General features: G+C 36.0%; 1 protein-coding gene across 1 annotated transcript; it reads left to right on the top strand.

The window, feature by feature from the left end:
• The first annotated feature begins 8,584 nt into the window (after positions 1–8,584).
• Positions 8,585–11,707, top strand: LOC133864287 (uncharacterized). The gene is made up of 4 exons (XM_062300572.1): positions 8,585–9,429; positions 9,619–9,859; positions 10,931–11,048; positions 11,208–11,707. Exons 1-4 carry the CDS (start codon positions 8,840–8,842, stop codon positions 11,297–11,299), a joined length of 1,041 nt encoding a protein of 346 aa, XP_062156556.1. The 5' UTR covers positions 8,585–8,839; the 3' UTR covers positions 11,300–11,707.
• The last annotated feature ends 1,700 nt before the right edge of the window (positions 11,708–13,407 follow it).

Below are 13,407 nucleotides of genomic sequence, written 5' to 3'. Positions count from 1 at the left end.
GAGTTCTTTACAAGAAAGAGTTAATTCTACCAACTCAGGATCCATAACCTCGATTTAAGCAGTTTATGTACCTGCAGACGATTTGATTGATCCTGCTCTTGCCATGACATTTACACATTTAGATATTATTAACGTACGTACTATCAAGAGGATTAGCTGCCAAAGGTATCTATCTAGCAGTAGATCCTTTAGATTCAACGTTAACTGTGCTTCACAATCGGATCGTTGGTTTTTTACTACAATATATTTAGAAACTCACACGGTCGTCTACCTGACTGCTACGTGAGTGAAAAAAATTAGACCAAAAAAAAAAATTTACAAGTAAATTTAATTGTTTAGTGGTTGATGTGGTAAGTGCCACGTGGACTACCACATCAATTTACGAGAGATTTGTAATAAAAATTGTAGTACTCCTAGTAATACTCAAAATTGATTGCAATTAATTTTTTGTTTTGAATATGTAGAGAGGGATTGAGAGCAAATTAAATATGTTCTTTTGTTAATTGGCTTTTGGAATGTCCCTATAAATGTCATCCCCCTAATGCAGTAGATATGGATAAAATTTTTGCCATAAATCTGTTAAAAACAATGAATTGTTTTATTTAAGTAATTAATTGGAAATGTGATTTAATTTTCTTTATTCGGATATCTTCATATAATCCGAGGTACTGGATATATATCCAAAAGATATAAAATTCAAAAGCGAAATTAATTATTATATCTTAAATTAATACTTATACCAAAAGTTTAAAAAGATAAGAAATGATGAATTTTAATACTTATTTAATATATATTATAACATTCCATTCAAGTGTGGACTCATATTTTTTCTCAAACAATTGAGGCCCAACACATGTAACATTTATCATATTAAATGATGACATTTGCTCTAATATTATGTTACAACTTATAGAGAGGTGGGAAATATGGGCACCGAATATACCTCTTAATGGTGGGTGTACGAAATAACCCTCCCTTGAGGGGGTTCCATTCATGAATAAATAAATAATTCACAACTTATCTAAAAAAACTTAAACTTATAAAAAAATAATTAATTAATGAATATTCTGACAAGATAATTAAAACTTCACTCGTAATTTTTCAACTAGAAAAAACTACTGTTTTTTTTTTTTTTTTTTTGACTTAGTGAATTGCTTAATACTAAACATGCAATAAGTAGGTATATATTAACTTAATTGGGTTCATATGCACCATCAATACGCAAGATCATGCATGCCATCAATCTCGCATGCACTGCATTGAATTTGTTTATCAATTTGAATGCTAGGTACCAGGCTTACTTTGTCGTCATTTTCCTTTTAGCAAGGAACCATTATATATATAGAAGGGACAAAAGAGGGAAGTAATCGTACAAGGCAGCTAGCTAGGTGAGGAGAATTAAGGTGGAAAGTATGAACTCCATAAAGAAGAGTGCACTACTGAAGATAAAAAAAGTACTTGAAGGTCCTGAAGGCCCCTCGCAAGAAGAATTAGAACGAAATGTATGTTAACATGCAGATCAAGTGGAAGAATCTAATGGCATTTTAATTTGGTTTGTTTGTTTTTGGTTCATCATTTTGGCTTCAATATATTGAGTCTAACACTAGGCGCCCTTCGGATCCTCTTGTTTCAGGGGATCAAGGTGGTCATAGAGTTCAACAGTTGCTGTAAACATTGCTTGCCCGATGTCAAGAAACGCTGTAAGTCTATGCCAGGTACGTATTACTTTATCTAAATCCAACCCTTTTTTCTCAGTTGATTGTGAGATTCATTTGGATATATATCTAATATATGTCATGAGCTGCTACAAATTCTTAGGAGTTTCGAAAGTAGAGGACGTAGCTGCTAATTATTGTGAGGGGAAACTGGCACTGGCTGTGATCGGTGTGTTTAGCATAGCAAATCTCGAGAAATGGGTCTGGAACACTAGTAAGCATAACAAACGGATAACTATTCTTAAGGAAGAAAAGATAGGCGGAGGAGCAGGCGGAGCAGCAGGGGGAGGAGCAAGCGAAGCAGCAGGTGGAGGTGGAGGAGGTGCTGAAGAGGAAGAGGAAGAGGATAAGGATGAGGAGGAGGAGGAGGTTGACTGATCACAAGCAATGAAGGAAGAGTTGAATAAGCACAAATAGTAAGGGAAAGCAAATAAATGGATTGTTGTCAGGGGAGATTAGATAATGAGATGAAGAAAACTGCCTTTGTGGATGATCCATATTTTTTGTTTTTATTTTCTAATGTTTTTTTATATGAACAATTTTTTTTTTTTCTTTCTCTAAATTGGATTAGATATTTTTAAAATTTGGCTTATTACACTAACTCATATATATTTTTAATAGGATAATCAGAGCATCACGTATTCACGTTCTTTTAATATTTTCACTCTGTCCTAATTTATTCCAAAAAAAAATAAATAAATAAGAAGGTTTAAAATTTGCTGACATCCTTTGTGAGTTCCTGCAGCTTATTCACATGATCGATCTAATTAGTTTGAAGGGATACCTACATTTATCATCCTTTAACCATCAATTATATATATATATATATTTGCAATGTTACTCTAATGTTTTAATTTTTATAATTTTCCTTCAATTTACTATTGGAATTGCAATGATTCCCATCTGCAAGTCAAAATAATAAATGGCTCGCTTTATGGTTGACGTAATAGTCTTATAAATATGTCTCGATACAATACGAGCTCGACATGCGACATTTATGTTTATAATTTTTGGGACGAATTGGACTCAACACAAAATTAACAGATAAAAGTTAAGAAGTATAAATATTCTCATATTAAGAGGAATCTCATCTTTTATTCCTCTCAAGTAATCACCATAATCAATCCTATCCTTTAGGGGCGAGCTTATAAACACCCACTAGAAGCTTAATTAGCCAGTTAAACCCAGGGCAATTTAGCTCAACCTGAAACCAATCAACTAATTGTAACAAATTACTCTAACCACTACTTTCTCACCTTTTGGCATGCTTTCTTGTTTCTATTTAGCTGATCAACCGCTTGATTTTACATATTACTGAGAAATATATATAGCTAGTTAAACCCAGGGCAATTTAGCTCAACCTGATCGAAGCTATTAGATAGATGGGGGGTTTGTGTCTCCCGGAAAGCTTGTCCCATATCGAAGCAATTTGTGTGATTTCTCAGTAATATATAACAAAGTAATTATATTTGTGTCATTTTATATATTACTGAAAAATCACACAAATTGCTTCGATATGGGACAAGCTTTTCAAGAGACACAAACCCCCATCTATCTAATAGCTTCGACTTCCAAATATGAAAATAAAAAATAACCAAAAGCAATTCTATACACAAATCTACAATGAAAAATTATTTAGGACCGGACAAATTAAGTTTGGGTATCTTATTTACTTATTATAATGAAAAGAAAAAAGAGATGGTGTGTAAATTAAAGCTGGGAATTTACTTTTCTTAATTAACGCTATATATGTTCTTGTAATTGAACTTTTATTCCTTAACAAAATTATTACTAATAAATCCAACGCTCTAAAAGTGTTAATGCTCTGTAAATTTCCTAAACCTTGGGCAAGCCAAATTACTTCTGAGGTTTTATATTTGAATGATCATTTTAAGATATTGTTAAAATCATTTGTTTCACGAACGAGTTAATTGAAATTATCATAATTAGGTAACATAGTAACCCTATCCACATCCAATGCAATTTCAGGGTCCATGAAAATAAATAGAATCAGAGACAATTAACCTTATATATATATATATATATATATATATATATATATATATGTATGTATGTATATACCCTCCATGTAAAACTTGGCAATTGTTCATCAACCCAACCTGAGCTAGAAGAGAAGCCATGGGAAAGGTGCTGCAACCCCTTATCAATATTGCCTCAAACCATAATTATTTTATGGTATTAATTAAATCATTTATTCTTTCGGTAGAAAAAACAAGCAAATTAAACTACACAAAATGGAGCACAATTAAGAATTGCAAAATACACCAAATAACCAGCTGGGTGATGCAGAGAAGAAGCAAAAGAAGGCGGAGACGAAAAATGAGGAACAAGAGGAAGAGAAAAACACAGATAAGTCAGGTAAAGATATTGTGTTGAAAGCATACATGCATTGCCATTTGCCAATTAAGGATGCTGTAAAAAAGTTTCCAAATGCTTGAAAAGTCTTGATGGTACGTAATGCTTGAATATATCTTTTTTTCTTTTTCTTTTCTTTTTTAATAATTCTTATTATTTTCTCCTGTCTATATATATATATATATATTTGCTTTGATACTTAAAATTTGTGCATTCGGAGTATGATTAGGTGTTAAAAATTTCACCATAGATACTACAAATCACAGAGTAGTTGTGACTGGCCAAATTAAAGAGCCGATCCAGTTAAAGCCTTGCAAAGGCTTTGGAACAAGCATAGTAGAAATTAACGTTGAACTTATAATCTATCCGCTCGATCTCAAAATCCGATAACCAAAAGAAAAAAGAACCCGAAAAGAAGAAAGAGGAGGTCAATTACAGATAACTTCAAAAACTTTGCCCTTCCAAACTCTTCTATTTTTTTTTTTTTTTCCTTTTCTGAGTAGGACTAAAATCTTTTTGTTATTCTTGATTTTCTTTTTGCAGGTCCAAGTGAAAGTTGTGGCCCTCAAAATATACATGCACTGTGAAGGTTGTGCAAATTGATATAAAGAAAAATATAGAGAGAATGAAAGGTAAATAAATCTATATTTGATTGATCAATTCTTCATTGGAATTAATATCATGCAGTGAAAAGAAGTTTTTAAATTTTTTGTCGATGAAGTATATATTAATTAAGGTAGTGTTAACTGATTTCTAATCTTGAGAGCCTTCTTAGAGAGAGTCCCTTCGATCATGGTGTTTGGTTGCCTGGGAGGCACGCCTCCCCCTAGCCTTGAAAGGGCTAGGATGGTTGTTTTTGTTCCCTTCCTAGATTGCTTCCAAGGGGGTTTACCTTTCACTCCCAGCCCTTAAGGATGTGGAGGTTTTGTTTCTCCTGGTCTGATCCGATGAAGGCTGTGGTTCTCCTAGCATCTAGCTATGGAGCTTTTGTGTTTTTTTTTTTTCCTTGTTTTTTTCTAGCAAAAGGAGTTTCAGGCTACTAGTTCTGTGGGTTTTGGTTGCTCGTGGTGTGTCTCTGGAGAGGCATTTTTGGCTGTGCTTTAATAGTGTGGTTTTTATTTGGTGCTAGATCTATGCGTTTTGGCATGGGTTTATGCAACACGCGCCTCCCTGTGGTGGTCGCAAGCCTCCTTCGGTTCGGTAGTCACAAGCCATGGCCGTGCGTTACTCCCCTGTTTGGTGTGTGGTTAGCACGCGCCAGAGAGCTTCCTCCGTGGTCCTGCGCATGATGGTCACATGCTACTTTTCCGATCTCTGGTGGCGATGATTTGGACTGTGGAAGGTTGTCTGCTACAAGGAGGGATCTCGGTGTAGGTGCGTGCTCTACAAGTGCTGACTCCGACGACGGCTTTCCTAGAGCTGGTGATTGTGGATTTTTTTCTGCTTTGTATTTTCTTATGTCTCTATTGTGTATTTTCTTATGTTTCTACTTGTAATGCACAAATGTTTCATGGGCTTATTTGGTGTCTGTGGTAGACTAAACCAACCCTCTTATCTTGTTTAATATGGGCTTAACTGTAAAAAGTAGTTTTAATTGGTGTCCTTGTAATATTTGTGTATTGTATTTAGACTAATACTTCAAGTCAAACTTGTTTTTTGACTTAAGGTTTAGGAGGAATCTTGTAACTCTATCCTTGTATTCGCCTTAGATCGCCTTAGGACGTTTTCAATAATATAAGATAGCACATACCTATCTTTTGCAAATTAGGAATCCTAACCGTGGAACCAAATATGGAAGCCTCGCGAGTGACAGTAAGGCTAGGGGGAAGTCTTTGACCCACCCAAACTCTTTGAAAACATCAAAGCGACTGGGAAAGCACGTAGAGATTGCGAAGCACGAACATGCAGAGAAAAGGCAAGACAAGAGCAACAAAAAAGATACACAAGGGGATCGAAAAGGGGGAAAGTATTTTCCAATATCCTCCCTAATACTCAACGCAACATATTTATCCCAACCAAATGTTTAGTGATGAAAACGCATTTTCATGCTCAATAATTAAAATTAAAAATTAAAAATTGAGTCTATAATGAATAGAGTGTGAAAGGCAAAAAAAAAAAAAAAACTTGTCTAGCTATCATTTCTTGCTCATTTGTTTTCGTGGATCAACTCACAATTTTTTCATTTATTATTTTTTTCTACATAGATTGAAAGAATTACAGAATTTGTTGATTTTTTCGAACAAAGTTTTTCTAAATTGCTCAAATTCAATATATTAAACTAACATATATATTTTTAGAATATGTAAAAATGCACATGAGAATTACATTAGACTGGATTAGAGAAAATTTATTTCCCAACTTTGAAGAAATCCTTACATGATAAATTAAACTTCATTTTCATGAACATTTCTTGGATAGTTCTTTAGAAAAGAGAAGTCCAATAAAAAAAACCATTGCAATCACGTCCCATTAAACTAAACTTACAAGCAAGCACTACATCACACGAGTCTTAAAAAAAAAAAAAAAAAAGCCTCTCCAAGCTCTGGCGATTTTCTTCCTCTGAGGGCAGCATCTTAGTTTTGAGCGTGTTTCGGAGGAGGGAACCCTTACACTTCCCTCCTCCCCCATTTGGTTGTGTTAGGATTTGTATATAAATAACAATTTTTTATCTCTTTGGGCGTCGTCGACATCCTAGAGGAGAAAGGGGTTTGTTCTCTTGGCCTATTCTGGGTTGAAGAGGTTGATTTTCTGTCTTTCTGTTGTTTTTCTTTTGGTTTGTTGGGGTTAACGGCGGACGATCTCTCACATTCCTCGGTCATAGGTTTTACCCCTTGGATTTCCGGATTTGTTCTGTGGACATCGGTGCTAGTTTTGGGAATGAGATCTGGCGATATCTCATCCTAGTGGCTATGCGTGAAAATGTCCCTGTCGGTCTAGATGGTCTCACCGGCGACGGAACGGTGGTTCGGGCAACGGTTACCTTCTCTAGGTAACCCTTTTTCCTGCATAAGGGGCGATTTTTTGGAATGGAAGAATTGCAGCGGAATTTCAGGGCTAAATTTTCGGGGGCGGGAGTAGGGGCGATATTGATGGAACGGTTCGGGATTTTTTTGGAGTCTAATCGTCGATCTACCATGGCGTGTCTCAGGATGTGCATTCAAACCGTCGAGCAAAGAGGGGGAAATAGGGGAACTAGTCCGGCCAATATTTTTGTAGTTTTGTTGGTCTTGTTGGTGAATGCAGCTGCTGTGTTTTTTCTTAAGATCAAGACCTTTGTACAAGCTATTTTATAGCTTAGATCGTGTCCTCACCATATAGAGACATCTTTATGTTGTCTAGGTTTTTGTGTAACTGTGTTCTGTAATGGTCTTAGTCTTCATTGTAACGGTTAGGTAAAAGAAACTCTAACCGTTGTGCGTTTGATTTGGTGTATTAGGATTTCATTGTAACCCTGGACATTTGATCAATTTGGTCACTTTTAATATATTGGAAGAGATTTTTTAAAAAAAAACTAAACTTACACTTTCTATATATATCACCAAATCCAAATCCATGGAGTGAGAGGGACATGGGCAAGACTTGAATGTTATATTAACAACCAACTTTGGAGATTTTATGGATCTTATATATATATAGAGTAATTATTTGGTAATGATAATCATGAATTTTTCCCCAAAAATTTGCAATAATAATTACGTTCTTAATAACCAGAGGTTGGAAAAGTTTTTTCACCCATTAAAAATAAAATAAAATTTTGACGCTTAAATAACTCAAATAACTGAATAAGACAATCTGAATAGAATAGTGTCATAATTTCTCCGGGTTTATATTATCCAACCGTAACAGTAATTAATCATTAATGAAACAATACGACGTCGTCACATGGGATTTGAAATAAACTTTTGACCCTTGAGTAGCTCAAATGAGACAATCATCTGAATTTCTATTACGTTTGGGAATTGAATTTTTTAAACTTAGAATAGAATTCTAATTCATTGTGCGAATTTCAAAATTTAACTTTGTGAGATAAAATTTAAAAAAGTTAAATAAAATATAATTTATTTTTGAAAAAAGTAGAGATGAATAGAGAAGAATTTTAATTTAACTCTGTTGACAATCAGACCAGGAGGGGTTTCTATTCTCTAACCGTTACAGAAAATTTTATTTTTTAAGTGACCGTTACAGCAATTAAACATTAATAAAACCATACGCGTCGTTACATGGGATTTAACTTTAACCAACCCCGGTTCTTATATTTCAGTCTGTGTTGTGAAGATCTGATTGGTAACTGTACGTACTGATCGAGATGTTATTGGAGAGACCGGTCGACCAACCCCACAACGTTTTGGGAAGGCATAAAAGCATATTATTGCCAACTAAGATAACACCGGCAACGTCTAGTTGAGAATATTCATTATATATAATATTTATTATAATTTTATTATCTTGGCTCAGGTTTGCAGTTTGCTGGTGATGGTCCACACACGGTCAGACTGGGCGTCCTAGAGACACTAAACGCCACAGATTTCGCCACGTGTCTAAATTCTCCCGCTTCGTGCATCTATCCGTTAACCCTACTCTCTCTCTCTCTCTCGCTCTCTCTCTCCCTCCCTCTCTTCCCCTCTCTCTCTCTCTCTCTCTCTCTCTGCAACTCGTCCTCTCCCCGTTGAAGAAGAAGAAGAGAAAAAGACGAAAGATTAGAAAGAAAAGGATTTATTGAAAAAAGAAAAGGAAAAAAGAGTTTGGAAATGGGGAAATTACTCTGTGATTCGACGACCGTTGCGGAGACATTTCAAACCTCATCACCGGCCGTTCCGTGGAGGGACACAAAGTCAGCGCCGTCGCCAGACGCTCTCGATGCAATCGAGGCCGTGGATCTCGTTGACCAGACGACGACCGCCGCCTGGGACGATGTTCACGGGCTGGAGGAGCAGCAGAGGAGCCGCCTGCAGAGGCTGCACGCGAAGGGCGTTCTGTGGAAACACCCGCAGGACGAGTCCCCCTCGGCTTCGGTGCTCTTCCGGCTCTCGCACGGCGGGGAGGTCTCCGCCGACGGGAACTGCCTCTTCACAGCGTCGCAGAAGGCCATGGCGGCGCGGGAGCTCGACGCGCGGGAGCTGCGGCGGAGGACGGTGCGGCGGTTCCTGGAGGACTTCGGATCGTCCGGAGGGGGGGAGAGGGAGGCCATCGACGACGCGATCCGCCACATGTACGGTCCCGATCTGACGAGCGGGTGGGGCATTCACGTTGTCCAAGAAGTCAAGCTCTTGGCCAAGAAATCCGATCGCTTGGCTTTGGATCCCGCCATTGACGAGCTCGTTCTCCTCGGCATGCAAAGGTTTTTTCTTTTTCTTTTTCTTTTTAATTCTTAGATCTGTTTCTTTGTTAACAGATTCTCAGATCTGAAAGGTTCAATTTTTCTCTTTTAATTTTTTTTAGTGTTTAATGGTCCATTGTTAGTACAGATTTTTGTAGCATTGTAGATTTGTAGTTTATTTGGTTTGTATTTCTATTTTTGTGATTGAAGAGAAACGGCGGCGGAGTCTATATACAAAGAGAGGTGTATGCCGGTGAACGATGGTCCGAGTTGGGCCAAGTACATGTCGATCTCTGGTTCATCTGATGATGAATTTGATATCATCACATTGCAGTATACTGAGGACGGTTTATTATCTGTAGATGAGAACAGGGAAGGCCATGCTGCGGCTTTCGGAGACGATATAGCAATAGAGTGTCTTGCAACGGAGTTCAAGCGGGAGATATACGTGGTAAGCAGTAAGCAGTAAGCACAACTCTGTTTCTTAGATTCATTGCAGTTTGATTGGGATATTTATACTTTGTCTGATTAATAAAGTTTGGTAATGTGGTTATATGACTGTTTTTAGGTGTACTTTAACTAGGGTATATCTGATAATATTGAGATTTTGTATGATATTATCTGGTAATTGTAATAAACTTGTCATTGATTATTATGGGTCTTGTTTAGGCTCCAGTTTCCATGCTTACTAATTTTGAGGTTGGATTTTTCTTGAAGCTGTATTTTGTGAATTCCCAATATTGATTTCTCTTGTCTGGATTAACAAGAGTGTTATTTCAAAAACAATATGCAATTTTGAAGTTGATATTTTTAAGCATTCACCCAAGGTCAAATTGTATAAGTGAACATGTTATCGTCCTAATTATACTAATTTTCCAGTTCTCAAACCACCAGCCATTACTCTTTATATCACAATCACCATCATTGTTGTCATCCCTGCTGCTGCCACCATGACTTGACTATCATTATCATCATCACTGTCGCCTTCTCCATAGGCCGCTGCCACCATCTCTTAGCTATTATGACCACCATTACTAATTTACCACCATCATCGTAACTACTGTTAATACTTTTTTTAATTTCTTAATTTTGAATATTCTCATCCAAACAATTAAAATTCTTCATCTGAAAACAACTTAATGAAAAGTAAAATGGCATGTTTAGTTCAACTTGTCTTGTAAGTTGTAAGAGTCTCATTTTAAGTAGCTATTGCTGGCTGGTCATCTTGGAAAATATGTTCTATTTTAAATCTGCTCTTTATGGATGCATATACTTCTCACTGGTAAAGGTGATTAACCATAATATAATGAGAGGTGATTAGTAGATTGGATGTAGGTAGCCACTCTTTGGTTCTAAAGCCTTTTTGTTTTGTTTTTCTTTCTTTCCCTATACTTCATAAGATAACTTCTTTTATAGTTACATACAACATTGGAGAAGAATTTGTGCTTTGTTAAGTCTTTTGGACATTTACAGTAAGAATGATGTATCATTGAGCTTCCTTGTATTCATTCATTTCTCACAGGTGCAAGCTCATGGATCAGATGCAATGGTTGATGAAGAAAATTGCGTTTTCTTCCTCCCACATCGTCCAAGGAGTCAAATTTGTGAACCTCCCTTTTTCCTTTTCATGAAAGGAACAGGTAATGGAGCTTTCTTTGTGGTATATTCCATTGCTGCTTATATGAAAGCATTGGGTGGTGATTAACTTTTGTTGGAATACAACCAACCAGCAGGATCTTTTTTAGTTATATTTCTATGGTGGCTCTTTAGTTACATTTCTCAGCATTTTTTACTTACAGGTTGGTGTGGTGCTGGAGCAGATCACTATGAGCCCCTGATCGCCCATCCTTCTTCATATGTTTCCCAGGAGAAGGTTGCAGTGGTACTTTGAGGATATTAGGTCTACATTTTTGTGGCGTAGAGGTTGAGTAGAAGTAGTTGTTCCATTTATTTTTTTTTCCCGGTGATGTTTCACATGCAATCTAGTTCTCTCGGGAGAATTTCATTGCATAGAATTCTTTTTTTCTTTTTTGGGTAGAAATAGCTAGAGCCGGCTATCTTTGACTCTCACTAGCAGGTCTTATGTTTGCAATTGAGCAACCTGTAGCATTGTTTTTGCGGGCTTCTTTTGTTGTTGTTGTTGTTGTTGTTGAGTTTTCTTTAGAGTGCCTGTATCCTCTAGGTTCTATTATTATCCAAGATGAAATAGTGCCTTTGTGTTGTATTGATAGAAGTGACTCATTTTCTTGTCAGTGCGACTTCTATTGGCTGATTCAATTGACAGATCCATTGTAAAACATAGTCTGACTTGGTGAGACGCATTGCTATTGAGAACACTGGCTTTCATATAAATTTGCATGTCCGGAAGCCCAATGGGCACAATGCATTGTACTAAAACCTTTTCAAGTTTTAAAGACTGGGTGCCAAGTTCTGGTTTACCGTTGAGAACTTGCTTATGGTTTCATCCTTCTAAATTGAAAAAAGTTTTCCTTTGAAGGACAGAAATTTCCAACCAGCCTCTGGCGTGACTTTTTAAGCTATTAAAATGAGCATATGAGAACATTGAGAAGTGCATGTTATTAAAAAAAAACATTTGTTTTTCATATGCAATTGACACATTACTTTTATACGCCGGATTGTAGGAAATTTGTTACAAATTAATTTGTAAAAAATTTATGTCATTTAAGCTGTCTAGTTTCTTAGATGTGAAAAGGAAGAAAGAAAAAATAAAAATGTTTGGCAATGGGTTGGCAGCGCCATATGATTGGAACACCAAGTCAATTTAAATCAAACATTGACCCACTAACCCGGGTCTACCGGATCCCTGAAGCATAGAATCCATTCCCAAATAACTACCGCATCGCATGGCAATTGAGTTGCCACCTAGGTCATGATTTATAATCAAATTGTGTGTCCCAAGCTTTAAGGATAAAGCGTCCTCTAGTGTAACGGGACATGGGATGAATCACACGAGAAATAAAGATTGTGCACGAACAAGTTAAGTCACTAGAAAATGCAATTGACATCAATGTAAAAAAGACTTTTGATCTCTTCTCAAAACTCTACTTATTTGTAATTTATCACCATCATCTTTAAACACATTGCTGATTTAAACCTAAAAATTATTCTCATCGGTACTTTCCGGCAGGTTCTATTACTTTTTTTTTTTCTTTTTTTCCTCCCTCGTCCAAATTGATCGTTTTTGACATGAATAAAACTGATCTAAACAAAAAAGTATGTTTTATTTAGAAATTAAAATAATAAGAATGGTGGTAATATGTAGACTCGTGCAAAATAAAAATATAAGTACCTTATGTTGGGTAGACCATGGGGCCAATCGATCTCTAGACCAAAATCCCAAAAGAGAAATAAATAAATAATGTACATTTCTTTTGAGTAGCACATAGAAATAAATACCACCATTTTTCTTTTACTTTCTTCCCTGATGAAGAAACGCATCCATACTTTTTAAACCACGACAAACTGTGACAATCTACTTTGAGAAGAAGAAAGTAATGCTTTTTCATGTCACCGTCGCTTCTATGAAGCTTCGATCAGGCACGTTAGCAAGATGCGACCTTCCGGCCGGAGGGGAATCTAAATATACCGTCCATTTTGCAAAAAAGCACATGCCAATTCGTTGAACCTGGGTATTCAAAATAATAATAATAATAATACAAAAGAGACAACATTTTTTATTTTTTTATTTTTAATTCACAGATCCCTTCAAATATATATAAGAGAGACCAAAACGTCTAATATTCAGGGTTACAAAAACTCTTTAATAAATTAAGTTAGAGATACAAGGGGTAAAGTCAGATTCAGACCATAACAGATCACAGCTGCTACAAAAAGTCTAACTCGTTTAACTATTTTTTATGATACGTGAGAAAAGGGAATAAATAAATTTTTTATTTTTTATTAATTTAAACTTTTAAAATAAATAATAATTTAATATAATATTACAGTAAAAATTAACATGCTAAACCAAAAGACTAT

This window comes from Alnus glutinosa, chromosome 1, assembly GCF_958979055.1.
Source record: "Alnus glutinosa chromosome 1, dhAlnGlut1.1, whole genome shotgun sequence".
Classification (NCBI taxonomy): Eukaryota; Viridiplantae; Streptophyta; class Magnoliopsida; order Fagales; family Betulaceae; genus Alnus; species Alnus glutinosa.
This window is presented reverse-complemented; position numbering and strand designations above follow the sequence as displayed.

Coding starts and splice junctions, on each gene's coding strand:
- LOC133864287 (XM_062300572.1), top strand. CDS start 8,840: ATGGGGAAATTACTCTGTGATTCGACGACCGTTGCGGAGACATTTCAA. Junction 9,860..10,930: donor TCAAGCGGGAGATATACGTG/GTAAGCAGTAAG, acceptor CATTTCTCACAG/GTGCAAGCTCATGGATCAGA. Junction 11,049..11,207: donor CCTTTTCATGAAAGGAACAG/GTAATGGAGCTT, acceptor TTTTACTTACAG/GTTGGTGTGGTGCTGGAGCA.